Source organism: Puntigrus tetrazona, chromosome 7 (assembly GCF_018831695.1).
Source record: "Puntigrus tetrazona isolate hp1 chromosome 7, ASM1883169v1, whole genome shotgun sequence".
Taxonomy (NCBI): domain Eukaryota; kingdom Metazoa; phylum Chordata; class Actinopteri; order Cypriniformes; family Cyprinidae; genus Puntigrus; species Puntigrus tetrazona.
This window is the reverse complement of record NC_056705.1, coordinates 14,890,814-14,913,177: the sequence shown is the minus strand read 5'-3', so window position 1 is coordinate 14,913,177 and position 22,364 is coordinate 14,890,814. Positions and strand designations below refer to the sequence as shown.

Here is a 22,364-nt window from a genome sequence, read left to right as displayed (position 1 = left end):
GAACCGCCCTAAAGCCGGTGTGGAAACGTGATCTAACACGCGGCTGTGAATCTCGTGCTCGCTCATTCGCACTGCAGACTCTCGCGCAGGCTTTTCTCATCTAACTGAGGAGCCACGACTCTTAAAATTACCCTCAGGCCCCAAGGGCAAAAAGTCGCATATACATCATCTACTGCCAATATTTAAAATCTCTGTAATCCCGGTGCCATTTCGGACTTTCAACATGGGGAAAAATCTCTCGACATGGACGCTTCTAGCGGTCTTTTCTCTGCTGGTGGTGAAAGGTAAGCGCTGCGCCCCTCTTTGTTGAACCCGGTGCCATGCCTACTTCATCATTTTTGTCGGCACCGTAGGCGAGCATTGATTTAAAGCGTTCAGACTTTGACTTTAACGTAGCCTCCATTTTTATAGAGAACACCGGGTGCAGGAATCGCATAAATCACCGTGTTTGAGTTGCGTTTTAACATCTGTCTGGGTCTGGATCATCTGTCTGGGTCGAGCCATGGCTACGGCGCTGTGCATGACATGCTGAGACTCAACAAATGATGTTCGTCTAGTTAAATGCGAAGAATCAAATTGGGTGTTTATTGCGCGATGGGGGCATTTCAAATCTGACCGTTAAGCATATTAATGAGGGTGAGAAGAATATTACCCTTCTTGACTGCTACATATTAAAAGGGTATGGCTGATACGAATTCGTTGCATGTTATTTTGTTTCCCCTTGCGCAAAGATGTATTTGAGCGCCAATAAAGATACAGCTATGAATACATTCGGTTGTTTTTTGAAGTATGCGTATTGCATGCATTTGTATATATTGATGATGTTTAGCTTATTTAACCGTAAGGTATTTTAAATTCAAATTATATTAATATTATGCCAACTTGTAATATTTTACCAATTCATGATGTTCTGTAGCTCTCGCTTAACAGAAAACGATGCTTCATTTACGTTACTTTACGTCATTAATCATGTTTTGTATCTGGGCTTGAAAGAAAAACAAAACAGTACTGTTGAGTACGGCTTGAAATCAAGAATATTCACAGAACAGCATTATTTCCACAGCCTCCCCATCCTAGCACGGTACAGGTAGCCTACGTTGCAAGTCAGAGCGCATGCGCACGAGAAGCCACAATGCGCCCAGGTACAGCATAGGAGTTTGGAATTTTTTGGAGACTGCGGAACATAGGAAGATACCATCATTTTATGACAGGGGGTTACGGTCCCCCCTCGGGTGTGAGGAACACACAAGTTCAATGTCAAAGCTTCCATGAATGCATGAGCAAAATATGTGGGCATATGGCATCCATTTCTGAAAAAGACTACATTAGATACTGAGCATGGATGGTATATTGTATGAAAATCATCACCATTGAAATGAATAAGGAAAGCGAGCCAGCATCTGCAGTTCTGGCAGAGGTAAACAGCCCCTCCCCTTTTCCCTGTCAGCCACACCCCACTGCTGTATATGTAATTAGATACATGTTTACACTCCCTTACCTGAAAACTCATTGTATATTAATGAGCGTATAGTTTTACCACAGTTTTAGGTGTTAGGTTCATGTTTTGACTTGTTTTCAAGTTCAAATTCAAAGATATTTGTCAGTAATTTATCAATATTTGAATAACCAACGAACCCCAAAATTAAAACGTTAATGTATTTTATTTAGAACAAATAGGTATCTATTGTGACTGGCAAAAACATCAGATAGATTAACTGCTGTCACATGATGTATTGATCACATAACTGTGTGCCAATGCTGAGCTGGCTTTGGCAGCGCTGCTTGAGGGGTAGCTGTTGCTTTTAGCTTTTAGCTAAACCTAATATGGACTAATAACTAAATATATATATATAACTAAACAAGGAGAAAAGGCAGAAGAGGCAAGCAGAAAGAGGAACTTAGAAAACAACACTAGGACTGGCAGATTAAAAGACACATAGAGAAATAGCTATAGAAGTTTAAGACTGACCGCAGTGGAGTGTTGCACCACATTATCTATGACCCAGTGCTAAAAATATATGGCAGACATCCATTGCATAAGACATGGAGAGTTGAGTCTAGCTTATTACAGAAGAATGCATTTATAAATGTGCTACCAAAAATGAGACATGGGGAAAGAATCTTTGCAGAAACATCTTTGTTGTGTAGTACACGGGCACAAAAGATTCTTTGTCCCATTGTGCTTGAAGAATGCATTTGTAAGCTGTCATATTCTTGTCTTTGTTAAAATCCAGGAATGCAGCGGCTCTACTGTGGAAGTCGTATTATAAAGAGTCTTTAGTGATGCTAGGCATCTAATCCAGTTTTTGCATTAGCATCCATGCATCACCTAAGATTTTCATTATAGTATCGCATATTGCAGTCAAATAAGATAAGAAAATAATTACGGGCCCTGGCCCTGCATAAACGAAATCATGCATTTATATGTAAGCAATACGGTACAAGATGCATCATACACACACACACACACACACACACACTCCAACTTATCTCCCATGAGAAGACGTTCTTTGACAGGAGAAAGGGAGTGGCCTGAATGACCTGATAACACCAGCAGGGTCTTTATTACATAAATATTAAACAGTTAATTTAGCTCAAATAACACATGGAATGGTTCTGACGCTATATTATTGGTTTGTTGTTTATAACACAGCTGCTGACCAATCAGAAACAAGGACTAAAGCTGACCGTTTTATGATTATTTTTATGTTTTATGTGTGCTCAGGCATGATTTACATAAATACATGCATATTCATTATTTGCTTATAAGCTGCAACAATACTTTATGAATGGTTCTCTTTTTGTGTGTTTTACAGGAATAAGTGAGGATCTGGACTTGGCAGATGCATTTGATGATGACCCAAGTGAGTATGACAATTATAACAGTATAGGCATTTGTAATACTGTACAAATCCGCCATACAAGATGCATAAAAATCTCATTTTTGTTTGGCAGTATAATTTGGTAAAAATACAGTGAAATTGGGAAAACTTTATATATATATATATATTTTATAATTTTATATTATAAGATAACGTTCTATTTCACTTCCACTGTATATTAAACAGTATTTTACTGTAAAATTGCATTAGTTTTAAGCTTTGATCTATCTAAAAGGCTTACTCCACCCCAAAATGAAGATTTCTTCATTAATCACTTACTCTTGTGTCGTTTCAAACCCGTAAAAGTTTTGTTTGTCTTCAGAACACAATTTAAGCTAAGTTATTTTGGATGAAAACCAGGAGACCGTCCCATTGTCTGCCACGTAATAAACACTGTCACGGTCTAGAAAAGGATGAAAGACATAGTCATAATAGTCCATCTGCCATCAGTGGTTCAATCTGAATTTTATAAAGCCATGAGACTGCTCTGTGTCCATCCGCGTCACCGTAGCACCATTTTAGAGAGTATCCATTGGACGCAAACTGTGTACACTGTTCTGGATACTCTCCAAAATGGTGCTAAGGTAGAAACAGAGCAAGACATGGGGTAAGTGATTCGTGACAAAAAAAAAAAAGATTTTGGGGTGAAGTAATTCTTTAATTTACCAGTAAGCACTTAACAGGTTTTTACTGTAACAATTTTAGACTGCTACACTGTATACGATAATATTTTAGTATAGTGTCAGATGGATTTTATTGTGTATATTAAATGAACTTTACTTTAACACTCCAGGTACCCCAACACCTAAAGTGAACCCAGCAGGTGGTGCAGGAGGAGCAGGTGGGGGTAATCATTGTTTGTTGTACATTGTTTGACAGCACTGTAATAAGCTAAGGAAATGCTGTTAAATGAGCCTTTCAAAAATAAATGATGCAATCATTTATCACCTTATATGACATTATAGTAATAATAAGTGATTTAATACCTTATTGGATTACCTTACCTAATAATTTGATACAATTTTGTTCATTTGTTTAACAGTGAAACCCAGTCTTAAACCTGTTAAGCCCACAGTCAGGGAACCAGCCAAACCCAAGCCTAAACAAACAGGTGAGAAGCACTTAATGTACCTCAAATGCTCAAATATCCCTACTAACCTTCTTCATTAACACCTGGAGCTGTTAACATCTTTGAGTGCTATAACATGTTTTTGTGTTATGGTGAGTCAGCAGCATTTACCCTGATTGAAGGCTCTCAGAACTCATATATTTATCTAAGTCAAAAACATTGTGTACGGTTCAGTATAGTTTAAGGAGTAGCCCGTGTTGAACTTTGAATAATGTATGGTGTAAAATAAACCTCAATCTCATGAATACTTATTAACATCCTGTATTTTAGTACTTACTAATCAGACTTTATCATAGGTTTGAATACCCAGCACCCTTTGTATGTCAAGTGCTTTACAATACTAACTATATTAACTAACCTCCACTAACAGAAGAGACATTCACTGATTTGTTTGATGCCACCATTCGGCCGGGCCTGTTGCCCCGAACACCCCCTAGTCCTCTCCGAACCTCTGTTCCCCCTCGGAAAGCCCAGTCTGGTTTGTACCGTGTCGTCAGTTTCCCTGTAGAACCGCTCATCGTGTTTGTTTCCGTGTTTTTTGTCATGTAGATGTGTGTATTTAAAGCAGCTTTTAAAATGGGATGAAAGGCTAAAATGATTCGGTACATTGTTCAAGTGTTCACGTTTGACTGAGTTTAATAATAAATGCATTCATGTATTGTTTAGCATCATTTTGCATGTAATGCTCTAAATGTTCTTCCATATTTAAACAAAACAGAAGGCACAATCTCTAATAGTACATTAATAACACAATGCCTACTTTTCATGCAGCAAATATAAACATGCTATAGCTTGTATTCATGTGACGTAAATTATAATAGAATTATGGCAGCTAAAGTAAATCATGGCCGCAAGCACAGATTTTCTAGTGGATGGCAGCTCAGCTCCTATGAACTCAGCGTGTCTTACACCCCAGTGTCACAGCACACTATATACATTTAACATTTGTCTTCATTGTCATCTTGTCTTGTGAGATTTTGTGGGTTCTATCATCATTGCACATAATTTGAAGCATTTTAAAGCTCATATTACACAGTTATTATGTTATGTAGTAAATTATTATTTTGGCTGATAGATTTTGGTGAGTTTGACCTTGAAGACGCCTTGAACCCTGACAATGACATCAGAGGAACGGGCAACAAAGACTCTGGAAAAGGCGGTAGGTATTTTTGTGTTTACCTGCTTTTACCTTTCTTTTTTTTTTTTTTTTTGCAATTTAGTGGTCCAAACAGAAACCATTTAACAGGAATAATGTAACCTTCTGCAGAGCAGAATCCATGTCCGGATAAAACTAATCTGCCAAAGTGAGTGGTTAATATAAGAACTGATGACTGGTTTAGGCCAAAACTAAATGCTTCAACACAGCAGACTTTGCTATACATTCTAAAGAGAGAAGGGAATGGTGAAAGGAAATACAACTTCTCCACTCATAACACTGTTTATGCAAAAACATATGAAAGCACTAACATACTGCAAAAAAAGATGAAGGGCCCTCTGTTTCTGATCAGAATATGCATAATTATTCATTTTGTACATTTGCTGTAAAAGTCTGTAACCTTGAAGGTAATCAAATGAATAACCAAATGAATCACACAGTAAAGTCAGTAATATCCCCCTTACAGTCTATCACTGGGAAACTTAACTTAACCCAAGCTAGCCAGGCTTGATGGCATCTCCTGTCCCTGTCAGATAAAGACCTCGGGGGAAGGGGCCGTGATGCAGGCAAACCCAATAGCAGAGGTGGAACTGGTGGTAAGAAATAAGAGTAACTACTTGGGAAACCCCTTTTACCACCCTCTTCCTCTCTTCATCTTCTTGGCTGGAAAAAAAAAATCACCCTTTGCACCCACAAATCGAAACTGATCTAATCGCTGTCTGATTTCAGGTCACGGCTTTTAAGAACTCAAGCATTAACCTTGTGATCACCATCTCTTGCATCTTGACTTTGCATGGATTTTGGTTTAATCAGTCAGATTGTTAGTTTCCTTGCTTCCTCTAGATTGTATGCAGCAGCAGTAGGGCTGGGTGGTGATACAGATTTCAGGAATCAATCTAAATTTAATTCAACATTTGTTCATTTAAAAATACTTTGTCTGTCAATACAAGTATATTTCAGTTTTACTGAAGGAAAAAAATCTCTGAACTGTTTATTTTTAAATAATAGTCAATACTAAAAAAAGAAAAATTTGTTTAGAAAAAAGGATGTCTCTGCTTTCTAACTTGGTTATTTATTATTATCATTAAAATGGTGAAATGTTTTCATGACAGCTTTATTCAAATATCAGTTACATAATTATGATATCAGGAATGTGTTAAGTAAAATATAATTAATATTTATGTAGTACATATATTAATAAAAATGCTACAAATTTAGAGCTGTTTCTTGCTACATACTTTACAGACATGAAATTGCTTTCCTGACATAAATATTAGATTTTTACATTGTGAGACATGATACATTGTAATATATATTTTAAAGTCATGCTGTGTCTTTCAACATACCTTTCGATGTCAATTTGTGTTCCTTTTGTGCTATAACTTGTAGTAAAGCAGAAGAGGTAATCTATTTGTAACTGTATTAAAACGGCACGTTGAGACTGTGTAGACTAACAAGTGGCATCTTTGCCATCTAGCAGAGAATACTTATAATAATAGGATTTAATTTAATTATAACCAGTAGTATATTATAATTTTTTGCAGAAATAAATATGAAAAAAAGTTCCATTTATCTTGAAAATCAATGTTAAGTCAAAAATATAATTTTTTTTTTTTTTTGTGGCCCAGCCCTAATTTGCAACTCAGCTTTCTGTTTCATGCAGTGCTAGGCTTTTCCTCTTTTGGGGTCACCAAAGCTTCACCTTTGTTTAGATCTCTGTGGGTCTCTGATTGAATGCTGATAGGATCAGTAAACTCCCCAAGCTAATGGTAATTTTATTTTTTTGATTCTCAGGTAGTCAATTCTCAGACGATGACCTTGCAGATGTGGGCAGTGATAACTCCTACAAACCTGACAAAGGCAAAGGTGACAAACTTAAATTGCCTGACAGATCCTCACATTGTGAGACGTGTCAAATAACAGTAGGAGTAATATGTTTATATTTTTACAGGTGGAAAAGGTGGAAGTAGCGGCGGAAGCAGTGACAGAAACAGTGCCGGTGATGTGGACCCTGCTGATGACAACTACAGTATGATCGTGTTAAATAGTATTCAAGGCTATTTTGCTAATTTGGTACAGTTATATCTTTTAATAGTGGCCATTGTGGTTATTGATAGACACCATGGCTGAGACTGGAACTATCGCTGGTATTGTGAGCGCTGTCGCTATGGCTCTGGTTGGTGCAGTGAGCAGCTACATCTCCTACCAGAAGAAGAAGCTGTGCTTCAGCATACAGCGTAAAGACCAATACATTTTCTTTTTAAATGTTCCACAGTTTGTATTTTTCCATGCATTCATTTATCACATGCTTTATCTTTCCACAGAGAGTCTGAATGCAGATATGGTGAAAGCAGATGCCCCAGATGCTGTAGTTGCACAGGAGCCACAAGGTACTGACCATGTTTATGTTGAATTTATGAGGCGAATGTCTTCATGTAAATTCATCGATTTTTAACCAGCTTTGTATTGTTATATAAACAACAAAGCGCATCATTGTTACTTTATTCATAGAGATGCACAAAGGGAGTAGGTAATATAAAACCTCTACATTTTAATGCATAAGCATGCAAAAAAAATCCATGTGAATAGTTTCTTGAGGGCACAAAAAACATATTTACAGATGACTGCACTATATGCTAAATATAAAGTTGAAAATAATGTTCTATTAACAATTTATGCTAAATAAGGTTTGAAACTCTACTGAGATGTTTACGAAACCCATTATGGCTCAGAAACGTTTTTGGTTATGGATGCCATTTGTTAGCACATCTATCATCTACAATTTACGTTCTTTAATTAAATATATATCTCTCTTTCAGACAGATATCTCTCTCTTGACAGAATGAATTAGTAATTGCATTATTTGCCTCCCTACAGTTCAACAAACTCTTCTCCAGCCTCCCAATGCTGAGCCGCCAACAGAGGAAAATGCAGTGTAATCTGAAACACATCATCCAAACTAAAGAGGGCGCAGTTCTAAATCGTTGTTCTCCAATTTGAATGCCACTGTATTTCCCTGCGCATTTGCACCACAATGCCCTTTTTTAAGTACCAATGTGACTGTTTAAAATCAACATTGACTATAGTCTAATCATTTTTTTAAACCGTTCACATGCAAAAGTGTAGTAAGCCTGTTTGCAATAATATTGCTATGAAATGGAAAACACCTAATAATTTTCGCATGACATGCAGAGACCCAAGAAATCACACTTGGGCGTTTTTTTTACAAAGAGTCCTACAGAAACTGCGCTACAGTATTTTTGTTTGTCAGTTTAGCCCATCATTCCTATTGTGCACAAAGGCATATTAACGAACAGTGATACGAATGATTAATCCAAGGTTTACACACACACAAAAAAAACAGCTGATTGGATAATCATAGAAATCCGCTTTTAAAAGGTAAAGACTGTTTTCCTTACGATTTCACAGCAAGACGGGCTTAACAGATCAGCTGCTGTGGAATCTGCGATTGAAAAAAAAATATGAAGGATTTGTGAAGTTTTTTTCTTGTTGTTGATGTTTTAACATGATCTGTATATATTTGCCTTGCTTTCACAGAGCAATGTGAAAAGATTGTTACACATATATGCAGGTTTTTGTGTCTTAGCGAACTTTTTACTAGAGTGACTTTTGAGGGGAAAAAAAAGAAACAACTGAAGTCAAAAACTAACCAACAGCTGCTTCCTTCTAATTTGCTTTTTAAAAAAAAAATGAAACGATGACTAAAAATGGGTTTAACTGTGAAGATGTGTTGACGTGTGTTGATGAAGAAGCTGTGTGGACTGCTTTTGTGCGTGTTAGTTGGATGTCAGTGGTTGCGATTCCTTCTTGTGAGGAATAGTTTGATTCGGCCCGATCAGAATGAGTAGATACATTAGCGTGAAGTAACTTGTGGGTGGAAGTAACAGAAGTTGTGTTTTCATGTTAGCGCAATACTTAATCAGTCTAGTAACTCTTTGTATCGCTGATTCTGATCCATTGCCTTTTGTGGGGTTTTAAGGGGGTTAATGTGCTTGTATATCGCATACCGTTTCCAAGTTTGTACTCAAACCGTTGTATCAGTGTATCCCTATTTACACTTGTAGCAGTAAATGTACATACATGTTTGTGCCCCCCCACTCTTTTTGGATTACGGGGAGTAGTTTTTTCCACCCTAGCTTAGTGTTTGTATCGTTTGTAGCATGTTTGAGCTTTAGCTTTGAGACTTTTTAGAGACCTGTTACACCCTCGCTAGTTTTGCTATTGCCTTAATGAGTCCCCAGCTGTTTAACCGTTTTGCTAATTTTCCCCCATTTGCCATGGGTCTAGCTAGGGCTGGGCAAAAAAAAATAAAAAATCGTACGATATATGCTCATCTGGCCAGTAAAGCCGGGTCCTTGATAAGCGGCAAATCTCCCATCAGCTGTTTTCAAACGGAGCGGCGGTTAATACACAGAGCCGGAGATCACCGACAAGCTACGCGATATTTCGTTCAGTTTCACAAGCAAACCGAGCGTGATATCGCGATGCTTGTCAGTGATTTGCTGCTCCCCCAGGCCTGGCGTTTGACCAGTTTGAGTCTTAATTTATCTCGTTTTCAAGGCCACCGTCGAGAAATGGCAAAGTTAGCAAAACCGGATTAAAAATCGGCTCAGTCCTTACCATCCTCTCCCTCACTTGAGATGCTCCAGATTTTCCTGTAGCTGTTGTTTTTCACTGTGAAATCAGGTGCACCTTAGTTACCCCCAACCCAAGCCCTCGCCAATGGTGCTTTCCTTCCCAATGCCTTACCACGCTAACATTAGGGAAGACATGCTAGCTTACTAACACAGCACTAACAGTCACGACCGTTAGAAGGGCTGCCTCACTTGAATGTCTACAAACTAGACGTACTAGGTTACGTACGTTGTTCCAGTTTAAAGGTGTGGTCACGTTGTCTGAAATTCCGCCGGCCAAAATGCCGCTTGCTCAAACAAATCACTTTTAAACACGGCTTGATGATTTGTGTGACTAACTTGCGTCGCGAAATCGGTTGCCAGATCCCGATCGCACGAAATTCTTGTTTACGCTTGCAAAAAACAAAACAAAAACGCAGAACAGCGGTAAATGTGACCTCACCTTAACACTATTGCAGTTTAAACACATCTGAAATATTGTTAACTCACACGCCCACAATATAGCAGAATTACAAGTCTTGCGAATGGTAATGATGTCAGAGACATATCGGCGCAGAATGTTGCCAGGTACTTCCTTTAAAGGCGCGTCCTACCAAGGCTTTGGTGGAGCATCTAGGGTGAAAATCAACAAAGAGAATGTTAGCTGAATGTAACTCTTTTTACTGCTTTGGCTACCAGAACAAATGTAGCTTTTTCTTGTGGTGCTACACTTGTTGGAAATGAAGAACACCAAAGATGAATTGTGATGGTTTTGCCTTTTTGCATGTTCTTTGACTTTGGTGTGAGTCTAGTGATCCAGTGGAATGAACCTGAAACAGCCGAGTGAAAGGTGCAACAGTCTTGGTTAAGGCAAATGTGGAAATTCACAAGTGTCTTGAGCATTTACGACAACATAATCACCTGTTTGTGTTGAACTGCTTCCAGAATTGTTGCTTTGATGCATTATGTGACTGTTAAAACCTCCCCAATTCCTTCAACCGACCATCTGCATTTCTGGATACTAGTAGTTCATATGGTGGATGTTGCATTTGTAAGGATCTCTGGGCTCTCTCTGGTGTCGTTTTGGCCAGTATAGTTGCAATTTTGTCAAAACAAGGGTGTACGCGCTGAACTGTACAGATATGCATGTTTTGGATTCTAGCTGTAGATATTAAAGGTTTTTCTTGTGTACTGGGTTTATTTATTAACTTGAAAAATTTGTTATTGGGACATACGTTTCTGAAGTGTCTTGATTTGCACTGCCAGTTTAGTTCTTGCATCATGGAACTGCCACAGATCAGACTGTAATGCTGCAGCTTTATCTGTCATTGAATGAAATTTGGCAAATTTGGCTTTGATGTGAAATATTGACTTTCAGCATAAAATCTCACAGTTTATATCAGTGCCTGCTCACTCAAATACAGACTGTGATGAAAACAATTAATTGCACAGGTATCAACTGTCATTCCTCTTCTAGACATTTTAATATTCAAATATACTCAAATTTCACTCTGTATCTCCCTTGGTGGTAAAAGATCAGCATAAAGAAACCCAATAATAAACAATTTATCTTGTCTTTGATTCCTTACTATTTATTTTTCATCAAGGTTCTGCACAATATATTTTTTAACAGAAGTAAAAAAAATGTGTCTGTATAAAGAATAACCAGGGTTGCACAAATACAAAAATACACTCATAAAAGAACAAAAAACAACAAATACACAATATATAATTCTTAAGGTGCATTATAAGTATTACATATATTTTTTTTAACATTATATGGCATCCCCTCTTCAAATGATCTTAACCGTTGACCATTTCTAAAAAAGTCAAAACACCCAGGATTCCAATTAAATAGGAATGGCTTAAATGGCTTTTCACAGATTTAAAAAAACTTTGCACTTTCTTAATTAATCATGAGTTGATATATACATATATATCAGATGGTCCCTATTTACCTTGTGTAAACATACATTTCAGTAGTACATGAAAGTACAGTAGTAGTGCAGTAGTAGGGTGCGAACATTAAACCTAATTCCACTTTCATACTAACAAGTCCTAAAGAAAAACAAACAAATACAGTATGTGGTTTCAAAAGCTACAGCAGCTAAAAAAAAAATGTAATTCTAAAGTAATTTTAAAACTTGAACACAAGACACAATATAATCAAGCGGACAGGTAGAGCAATAAGATGTTCATGTAAGATTTTTCGAGTGAAAAGTTAAAGGGTTGGAAAGTATTGGCACAAAGGAAGGCGATGCTGAGGCAGTAAAGAAAAACTAATACACAAAAACTACAGAAAAAGCAAAGAAATGCTGTCAAATAGAAAAAGATGCTCATATTACTTTGTCTACGTACAAATAAATTCTTAAAACTTAATTGTCAATAATTACAAGTCAAGTTAAACGGAAGTAAAAATACTGGCCTGTTTTTCATAAAATCAATAACGGTTATCAGTCTAGAAGAACAGTTTCATACAACTGAAATGAACCTGAATTGTGTTGAAGACTATCCTCGTTTTGGGTGTTCATGCAAGTGTTTTACATGTGTATGTGCTGGGCCTCCATACATCCTTCTCAAAGCATTATCCAGTGAGAAACGACCAACAGATTTAGACTTAACATTTCCATGTTTGACGTAATCTATAGATTCCCTCCACACATTCTGTTAATGATGAATTCTCTAATGTAAGCGTCGCATGTACTTTACACAGAGGTGTGTAGAGGTGTACCACCATTCGAAGGAGAATACGCATGCTCTGATGAAGAGGAGATGGAGTGTGACGAAGATACTTCTTTCTGTAACTCCTCCGCCTTCCTCTGTAGCTCTGCGCGAAGATACAGCAGCTCCTTCAGGTTCTGGTGCACAGGCATCTGATCAAACGTCAAAAAGAGCCGGTGTCAGTTATAAAAGCTCTAGTTTTAGTAAACTAGCAATGGCATGGATTGCTAAGGCTTATGTTGTGAACATTCGGCACCTGTGGTCTCACGCGAGGGTTCCAGCGTACATAGTATCCAACCCAGAGCTCCAAATGTCTGAGACTGGCCAGAGGGTACAGAACGTGGTTTTCATAGTCCACATAGAAGGGGTTGGTGAAGTCCTCTGGCTGGCTATTGATGTAGGACCACAAAGACACCGTTTTACTGTTCACTTCCTGAGAACAGAAGAAAAGATTTGAAAATGTCAGCATTGGAGCAGCGTATCTAGGAATCTATAAAAACGACTACTATTCCGCCTCCCAGTGTTGGTACATGCCTTTTCCACTCGTTCCTGTTCGCTGTTGTAAAGGAATGTACCAAACAGACAGCTGTAGAGGTGGTCCAGGATAGTGATGAGGAAGAGCTCATTAAACTCAAAGGCAGTCGGAAACTGAGAACACATTATAAAAGACATTCCCAGTTAGTTTCCAAAACAGCAGCATCCATTTCAAACACATGCAGACACATTTTACTCTGAATGAAAACGTTACATGTGAAACCCAAAAAAGTTGCAGCGTACCTGTCTCATCATTTGCCAAACACAATCTATGAACTGCACAAATAGAGGCGAGCGCTCGGAGTTTGCGTGATTTTCATCTCCGTGACCAACGCGCTATAACAGAAAGATGTTTTTAAAAGGAATTAAAACTTCCATTCAGCAAGGACATTCAAATGACAAAATATTCCTATTTCAAACAGATATTCAAAGAGTCCTGGGGAAAAATTTTTTTGCAGAAAAGTATTAAGCAGCAAATAGTGCTGTCAAACGCAATGAAGTGCATCCATATAATTAATAAATATATACAGAACACACACACATATATACTATTTTGTATGCGATTAATCACGATTATTAATTTGACAGCACTAGTAACAAAACTATTTCCAACACTGACAATATGCCCATCTTTCTACCCCAAATATATAGGTTCTCTTTCACACTCGGCGTTCCTCACCGCAGCGAACTTGTGTCCGAAGCCGATCCATTCCTTCTCCAGCAGCACCTGGAAGCCCCTGAGAGTCCTGTAGTATGAATCCAGCATTAGCATAGCCAGAGAGGTGAGCTGAGCTGTGCGGTCCCAGCCGTCACTGCAGTGCACAACCACAGAGCTCTTACTCGACTCAACCTTATCTGCAATCCGCACCGCACCGGCAAGCAAAAGCTAGAAAGAGAGAGTCAAATCCTTTAAAATGGTCTAATCTTTTTAAACCGGGTGCACACTGTATGCCATGATTCACAGTCTGAGAAAAATCTCGCAAATCCTAAACATTCCTATGATTCCAGACCAAAATCTGAATTTTTTTTCAGTCATGCCCATCGAATCACCATTAAAATGGAATCTGATGACCTTATTAATGCAAAAACACATCATCTTTATTTCTTCTGTTCAAAGCAAACCATGACCCAAATCAAATCTAGCAGCTGTTTTTGCATCCACTCTATATATGGCCAAATCATGTACTCATGTAGATTTTTCAAAAATACATTTATAAAGATGAGTAGGAGAACAAAAATACCTATAATTAATTCATATTGTAGATCAGGTTGGTGTTTACCCGTATGTACTGCAGCCAGTGTGTGGCATCTATAGCTGAATGCCAGTGTAGATCGTCGATGGTGGGGTAGACCACCTCCTTCAGCTTACGCAGAGACTCTCTCATGACGTGAATGTTTGGGATGTCCAGGAAATTCAGGTCCATGTTGGGATAGAAATTATCATTTTCATAACCTCCATCTTTAGCCTGAGGTATGAAACGGCAGAACATAGTTAGAGAAGATTCTTGGCTTCTATTTTCATCTCCTGACAGGATCTTCAGATGAACATTAGCACAGATGGCTACTCAATAATTCAAAGCTACATTTGCGGAAAACATAATGAGGGTGTGTGCGTCAAAGGTGCCATGCAAGAAAGTTTCCTACATCTCCCCGAAAGATACTTAGCAGATACTTTGCATGTACAGCAACATCGATGTGCTGAAATGAAAAACACAGTAAGGAAACTGCTATTACCTTGTGATTATCAGCCACAATGCTCTGTCGGGCATCAAATATGGTGAGTTTATGGGACTGTGCGTTAGCATCCATGATGGTCTGGAGGTAATGCTCATCCTCTTTACACCGGCGGTCTGTCGGGCCCACCATGGGTTGACTACAGCGAACTATAGTGGCCTGAGTTTCTGGGTGGATCCAAGAGAGGACCTGATAGAGAAAATGAGGCTCAGTTCATAGCAGCGACATATACTTTAGCATCCAAACGTTTAATGTCAGTAAGTTTTTTCAAATATTTTTAAAAGAACATTATGTGCGCCAAGGCTGCTTTTACATGATCCAAAATACGACAATATGTGAAATATCACTACTTAATATTTAAAATAAAACATTTTACATTTAAAACATGATTTGTTCCTGTGATATAAGCTGAATTTTGAGCAGCCATTACTGTAGTCTGTCTCACATCATCTTTCAGAAATCATTTTTATTTGCTGATTTGGTGCGCAAGAAACATTTTTTCCTATTATCATCATATTTTTGGTGGAAACCAAAAATTTTTTGGTGGTGTTTTAGGATAAAAGAACTGCAGAGATAAGATAAAAAGAACTGCATTTATTTTTTATTTTACGTACATTTCTTCAAGTACAGATTTCTTCAAAACACCTTTTGAATAGCAGTCTCTGAGGAGTATGCAGTTGGATGTATAACTAATGTGAAATGCAGACAGCCCTGAATTGCAATGTGTAAAATGCAAAAAAAGATCATAAGGTTGCACGGACGCATGATCACTTACTGGTATGCGATGTTTAACTCTGAAAGAGGCCACTCGTTTGATCTCATCCTCCTTAATACTGGTTGGGGTGACGAGCAGAGCAGGGTAAGTGTCACACACTTCATAATTACTGTTGATCTTACTGATGGTCCAGCTCTCGTTCGGCAAACCCTGCAGACAGTGTTGAAACAGAAAAAAAGAGAAGAGAGAACTGTATAAAGACTGAATAAAGCCATATTATTCTCAGTTTATTATTATATTAAGTCTATTCTTTTTCAGTAAAGTGCACATCTCACCATTCTTTTATATTCTGCTACTGGATCATAAACCTTCCATCCATCCTCTGGATATTGCTCTTTGTATTGGAAGGCGAACAGGGACTGGAAAAGAAAAGAAAAGAAAACAAATGGATTGTGGAGACATGAACCAGCTGGACTCGGATTCAGTGGCCAATCACTGCTCTGACCGGAGCCATGACGTACCAGCTCATTGGACAGGGGGAAGGCATACTTGGTCAGCACCTCCACTATCTCCAGGTTACTCTGTTCCTCCTTTTTATAAGCAAACCTCGGACTCCTCATATCCTATTAAGACAAATAATAAATCATTGGTATGGACAAACTGCAGTATTTGAGGCTGAAATTAGATCAGATCTATTTTCCTTTTGATAAGATTAAAATTTCATAATTCAGACACTAATTTCTGATACATACCCCCAGTTTCACAGACAAGGCTTAAACCTAATCCTAGACTAAAATGCAAGTCTGAGGTATTTCAACTGAAACAAACTTGCACTAACGGATCTTTAAACATTTAAGTGTCTTTGTTTTGTCCTTAAGATGGATCCCAGTATTTTGTTTTCTAGGCATGTCTATAAAAATTACTTATTAAAATTACTTAATAACCTAATTGAACTATGATCTAATCCTGGCTTAGTCTAAGACTTGTCTGTGAAATCGGGCCATAGTCAACCAACAAAAACACTAAGCATTTTAAAATGTATAATGTTCTTTAGGTAACAGTTACCAATTCTCACTATTAAAGGGACAGTTAATACAAAAATGAAAATGCTGTCATTCATTACTCACCCTTATGATATTCCAAACCCATAAGACCTCTGTTCATCTTCTGAAGACAAATTAAGATATTTTCTGACCTTCCACCTGACCTGACCTTCTCTTATTGCTCTCGTTTTTAATAAACAATATCATAATTTGTGTTCCGAAGATGAACGAAAGTCTTATGGGTTTAGAATTAACACATGGGTGAATAATGACACAATTTTTATTTTTGGGTGAACTATCCCTTTAAAGTGGCCGTTCCCCCACAATACCGATTATTGATTTGCTTTATTTTAACATTTAATATAGAAAAAAATAGAATTTGCCCATATTTAGCATACATGAAACACACCATAGCAGATTAATACAGGTGAAGCATCATCTAGAGTTTAATGACAGAACTTCACAATATAACAAAAGATCTCTATTCAAATTAATTTTTTAAAGAATCCTAAAAGAAACGTATAATAAGCAGCATAATTGTTTTAAACACTGATAATAATAATAATAAATGTTTTTAAGCACTAAATAAACACATCAGAATGATTTCCGTTGCCCCAAACATTTGAACAGCTGTTTATATACAAGTGAGAAGTGTATTCAATTATTGTACCAATACATCTGTAGCTATACAGGCCTAATGCTGAATACTGAATGGAAATCAACAAAGAAGATGAACCAGTAAAGCTTTTATGATTATTATCAATTATGATAATTTCCAGACAAACAGAGATGCATTGCCCATGAATCAGTCAAGACAGTGGTTCTCGACTGGGAGTACGTGGACCAGTGAATGGAGGAGGTACGTGAACAAAATTCAGAGTTTTGGCAGTCTTTAAATCTACCCCATCTTAAAGTCACATTAAAACCAATCATTTAATATAAAAATAGGAAAACTGGAGTGCCGTAAATGGTCAAATGACATCAAATTACCTCTTTTGTAGTCAAAACTGACTGCATCCACACAAGCAGAGTGACTATGATAGGATGCTGCTAAACTGATACTGATTTGTATCACTTGGTTGCATATAGAAATACTGACAGACTGTAGATTGAGATCGATTGAAGAAACCTTTGATACAGAAGCACACCCTTTTGCTGTTTTTCTGGTTCAAAATACCACCAAGAATGCAATTTTCCCTGAATATCCCAACGATTGCATATGTGACATTAATTTTAAACAACAAAAAAGATATTAATCGAACATTTAAATGCAGCATTCAGCTTTAAAAACAAAATTGTCAATAACGTTAGTTATATTTTACTAAATAATAGTTCCAACGAATTCTGCAACAGAACTGGTGAAATCTACAAGCATCTCTTAGTTTTGCCATCATTCATTGGTTTATTTATTATATTAACATTACTCTCAACTGAATGGTAAAAATATGAAATAAAACATAACATACAAATAATAAGGATAGAAATACTTTGCCTAAGGTTAAAAAATGCACCTGCAAATTAATTTAAAGTCTAAGTGGGAAGAATGTTAAATGCCCCAGGGGACGCCACTGTAAGAAGTCTGAGAAGCACTGACAGTTAAGACAATAATTACCTCTACAGACAGAATTTCCACACACTAACACTGAGCTCTGCATTGTGGGTGTATCTTTACTGCAGGTGGAACAGACAAGCTCGTGGGTGGAAGTTAGTTAATCTAACCTTACAGACGATCTCCATGCCACTAGTATTCTCCCCAAGACTCTGTACACTGATGGTCTCCAACCTGCTGATGGCACCCAGGTTCACGTCCAATACGAAAAGAACATCCTACAGAGATGGATGGAATAAGACATAATGGGGGCAATATAACACAGGACGCTATGAGAAAGAGAATGAAAAAATAATGATTTCTCCATACCGGTCCTAGACTGACAAAATAGAGTTTGTAGTCCGTGACTGTGAGTGTGCCGGTCACAGCTCCAGTGAAAGGACAGATATACATCACATCTTTAACTGCAGAGGCAAAAAATAACAAATCTTACCAGACACCAAACAAGCAGAAACAGGAAACGAGTCACTACGACTGAACCAAAACATACCAGTGGTTTTGATCGTCTCTCCAGGGAACAGCGGGACTTCATCCATTGGGGGGGCCTGCCTTCGTCTGTCCTTGAAAACCTGCTACAGGGTCGACAGACAAACCCTCTCAAAATTCCCACAGCAGTTTCCAGTTTTTATGGAAACCGTTATTTAAAAGAAACTTTACATAAACAGTATTTTTCACTGCATCGTTACAATGCAATGCATTCTTGCTGAAATGTATTGATTTATAAAAACAGCAGCGTTTTCTCATAATAATATAGCTGCTATGATAAAGTCTGAGGCTTGACAAAGATCTTGACGGCAGTAAAATAACTGAGTGAGTTAAAGCAGAAGGTAGACACAGGAAGGTTAGAGCAAGCAGGTAGCGTCGAAGCAAGAGAAACTTGCCGTAGTATGAGATGGCAGTTCGTAGTCACTGTCAAACTGACAGCCATCTTCACCAGAGTCCTGAGACTGAGCACCAGGCGCAGAGCAAACACAGATTATGTGACAGAGAAAGAAAGAAAGAAAGAAAGAAAGAAAGAAAGAAAGAAAGAAAAGTGTGTTATAAAGGTCTGTTTTGGAAAGAGAAAGAGAGACAACGCAACAAAGACAATAGCTGCTATTTAGGGTTGATAGGTCATATCTTCACAGAGACAGGAAGTGTGATTTAAGGAGGAAGAGAGAAAACACACACACACACATACACAAAGAATACAGCTGCTTAGCCATCACTGCTTCATTAGAAGATCTAAGCTAATGGCAGCTAAATAAATTCAAATGTTAGCTTTTGATGCTTCTGATGTGTTTTAATACAGATCTCAGATTCTGGATCTTCAGCCTTACCCTCAAGTTTGGCCTCCTGGATACCTGGTGATCACACATAGACAACAGACAAAAACAAGTTACAAACAGACACACACACACACACACCTTTATGAACATTTAGGCACAAAGGCACGCAGACTTAACACATATTAGACTGAATCTTAGTCAAAATGTCAAAGAAAGTCATATTTTATCCCAAAATCAGAAAGAAAAAAAAATTAAGCCTATTTTTAATACCATTAATATTTCGTAATACCCACTAAAAATGTAAAAAAATATTTACTCATTACTTATATATATATATATATATATATATATATATATATATATATATATATATATATATATTATTCTATATTATATTTATATTGTATTAAATTACAATATAATTTAATACAATTAGTATACACACACACACACACACACACACACACTATATTTAAAAATGTAGTTAAAAAAAACAAAAACAATTAATGCACAAAGAATACACTGAATTAATTAAAATTCAACTAAATTCAATATTTCAACTAAAGTGACAATTATATGAGACAAGGTCATTCTAAAAAGTAATTTTTTTTTTACTGTATTTTATGACCCTTTGATAAGCTCTGTCCCCTGTGTTACTGTTTATATCTCAGACAAGCTTTATAGAATATCCCAGACCAACGAACTGGGGATTTCTGTGAGCAGCACAATTTACTGAAACGTGTACATAATGTGTCTATATGTATAAAATGTGTATTCTTTTTACATTTAATTTGTTCAAACAGACAAAGAACTCGTATCTTAAAAACAGACTTTTTTGAATATGTGATAAAATATGACAGCAAGCCATTTTTTCATGAGATTCATCCTTCAACACCTCAATAAAGCATAAAGAGGGGCTTATGAACAGAAGACAAACATGACAAAAAGACGAAATCCCATAGGGAACACACACAAAGGTAAAGCAGACTAAGTGTGCACACACAGTGATTATATATTTGTAGCATTATGTACAATTTCTAAATTACAGCTCAAAGCAGTTTTGCCCTTTTAAAGCAAATTGACCGTACTTCCATCACCCTTACCCTGAAATCTATCTTCTTCCCAACCTGTTGATTAAAACACAATATCACAACGGCTCACTCTGACATAAAAAAACAAACAGTTGGCCCCATTAATTTTGAACACCAGATTTCTAAGCTTAAATATGACATCCAACGATTTCTCTAAATATAGCATGTATAGCATTTAAACTCACATCAATATTTCACTTCCCTATATTTATTTGGTAAACAGCAGAAGTAGTAAGTTGGGGTTACCTACAGTCACTCCACGTGGGTTTATTTTACGGTAAGGACCATCATCACTTACTTATTTCATACAATACAGGTCTAAGAGTGAAAACCGTTCTCTAACCTTGCATTCATGGGTAATGGCTTCTGGAGGCACTCCACTTGAGATCTGGCTGGAGATAGTGGCTGCTATAAGCTGTTTACACCACTCCACATGAGATCCAGTAGGACTGTGTGAGAAAATAAAAACACACTCAAGCAAGTGCTGCAGCCGATATAATGTGAAAGTACAAACGCCATACTGGCAAACTCAAAGGCGTTTATTAATGTGCAGCGCTCACATCCTGTGGTCTGTGGACTAAAGATGACAGATGGCAATATGAGGTCAGACAAATGTGTCACACAGTCTGATCTTCCATTGGTGAAAAATGCATCAACATTGCACCATGGCTATAAAATATGCTTGTTTTTATACGTCTTATTGTTTAATTTAATGCATCACGTTCTTGGTAACACGCTAACGCGACTAACGTCACCTTAAAACGACGATGGAAGGATGCGCGCTGATAGTTTCGAGTGGACAGAAATCATTTATTTTAAGATACATTTTCGATATTAGCGTCATCTAAGCACCTGCATTATAACACACACGACATATAAGAGTAAATATCTTAACATTAATATATAGGACGCGTCTCATCACAACAGGCGTGCCTACGCCGCGCGTTTTCAGCTCGCTTTATTTATGAAAACCACGTATGTAATCGCACACTTGAGCACGAAGCCGAGTCTTGTACCTGTCTGATGAATCCACGCTGTCTTGTCGAGACGCAGGGACGCCTCCTCCGAGGTTCCGAGGTTTACGCGGGACGGGAGGCAGCGCCGGACTCTCTGAACCCGACGGATGCTGCTGTTTCTCCATTTCTCGCCTCCCCGAGCTCCGTCTCGTACAATGCGAACGCCTTTCAGCTAGCTCTAGTCTGGCGGGGGAACGCGCGTTTAGGAAGTCATCTCTTTTGGGCTGTTGGTGTGCTGCAGTCTGCCTTGCGGTCGCGTCTTCGCTTCCTGTTCTGCTGCCGGCCTGCCGCCGCTGACAAATAGCGTTTCTCTTTATTTATGAAGAGGCGGCAGCCATGACGACATCCTCCCCCTGCTGTCAAACCCGTATTTAGATCACTGACATATCTGCCTCCATATATTCAACAGAAATTATGTTTAAACAAACATTTGGGATACTTTTCATATTTGTAATAAACTAACAACAAATATTTTTTTAATCCACGTTTAATAAAGGATTACAAGACCACAAAAACTGTTGATAACACTTTAAAATAAGAACACTTATTCACTATTAACTACGATTTTTTCCCCTCAATAGATTCCTAATTTGCTGTTTATTAATAGTTAGTAAGTTAGTTGTTAAATTTAGGTATTGGGTAGGATTAGGGATGCAGAATAAGGCTTTAATGTGTGCTTAATTATTACTAATAAATAGCTAATATTCTAGTAATAAGCATGCCAATAAGCAACTAGTAAAGAGACCCTAAAATAAAGTGCTACCAAACTCTTTTGCTGTCGTCATATCACTGTGATAGTATATGCATTTTGGTCTTTAAGTGCAGTCACGCA

General features: G+C 37.6%; 2 protein-coding genes across 13 annotated transcripts; one reads left to right on the top strand and one right to left on the bottom strand.

Moving 5' to 3' along the window:
* Positions 1–11,679, top strand: cd99l2 (CD99 molecule-like 2). Of its 6 annotated transcripts, none has more exons than XM_043245154.1 (12): positions 1–284; positions 2,817–2,864; positions 3,676–3,729; positions 3,925–3,993; positions 4,382–4,489; positions 5,087–5,170; positions 5,701–5,763; positions 6,962–7,033; positions 7,119–7,196; positions 7,285–7,404; positions 7,492–7,557; positions 8,045–11,679. In XM_043245154.1, exons 1-12 carry the CDS (start codon positions 224–226, stop codon positions 8,104–8,106), a joined length of 885 nt encoding a protein of 294 aa, XP_043101089.1. In that variant the 5' UTR covers positions 1–223; the 3' UTR covers positions 8,107–11,679. The 6 variants fall into 6 exon arrangements, with proteins under 6 accessions (XP_043101089.1, XP_043101092.1, XP_043101090.1 ...); XM_043245155.1 differs by having other exon boundaries at positions 3–284; positions 3,676–3,723; XM_043245157.1 differs by lacking the exon at positions 4,382–4,489 and having other exon boundaries at positions 2–284.
* On the bottom strand, positions 11,371–21,934 carry mtmr1a (myotubularin related protein 1a). 7 transcript variants are annotated; one of them, XM_043245144.1, is made up of 18 exons: positions 21,533–21,934; positions 20,860–20,965; positions 20,529–20,552; positions 19,477–19,500; positions 19,039–19,104; positions 18,648–18,729; positions 18,467–18,561; positions 18,268–18,375; positions 16,027–16,128; positions 15,841–15,924; positions 15,566–15,715; positions 14,791–14,979; positions 14,337–14,522; positions 13,736–13,942; positions 13,300–13,392; positions 13,057–13,170; positions 12,779–12,955; positions 11,371–12,674 (listed from the first exon to the last, which is right to left on the bottom strand). In XM_043245144.1, the coding sequence occupies exons 1-18, from the start codon at positions 21,655–21,657 to the stop codon at positions 12,507–12,509; spliced, it is 2,100 nt and encodes a 699-aa protein (XP_043101079.1). In that variant the 5' UTR covers positions 21,658–21,934; the 3' UTR covers positions 11,371–12,506. The 7 variants fall into 7 exon arrangements, with proteins under 7 accessions (XP_043101079.1, XP_043101076.1, XP_043101075.1 ...); XM_043245141.1 differs by lacking the exon at positions 19,039–19,104 and having other exon boundaries at positions 18,648–18,726; positions 21,533–21,931; XM_043245140.1 differs by lacking the exon at positions 19,039–19,104 and having other exon boundaries at positions 21,533–21,930.
* Positions 21,935–22,364: the final 430 nt, after the last annotated feature.

Excerpts from the sequence above, each read along its gene's own strand:
- cd99l2 (XM_043245154.1), top strand. The coding sequence starts at position 224 with ATGGGGAAAAATCTCTCGACATGGACGCTTCTAGCGGTCTTTTCTCTG. Across the intron at positions 3,994-4,381 it reads ACCCAAGCCTAAACAAACAG|AAGAGACATTCACTGATTTG; the intron begins GTGAGAAGCACT and ends CTCCACTAACAG. Across the intron at positions 5,171-5,700 it reads CAAAGACTCTGGAAAAGGCG|ATAAAGACCTCGGGGGAAGG; the intron begins GTAGGTATTTTT and ends TGTCCCTGTCAG.
- mtmr1a (XM_043245144.1), bottom strand. The coding sequence starts at position 21,657 with ATGGAGAAACAGCAGCATCCGTCGGGTTCAGAGAGTCCGGCGCTGCCT. Across the intron at positions 13,171-13,299 it reads TTTGGCAAATGATGAGACAG|TTTCCGACTGCCTTTGAGTT; the intron begins GTACGCTGCAAC and ends ATGTGTTCTCAG. Across the intron at positions 12,675-12,778 it reads ACCCTCGCGTGAGACCACAG|ATGCCTGTGCACCAGAACCT; the intron begins GTGCCGAATGTT and ends ACGTTTGATCAG.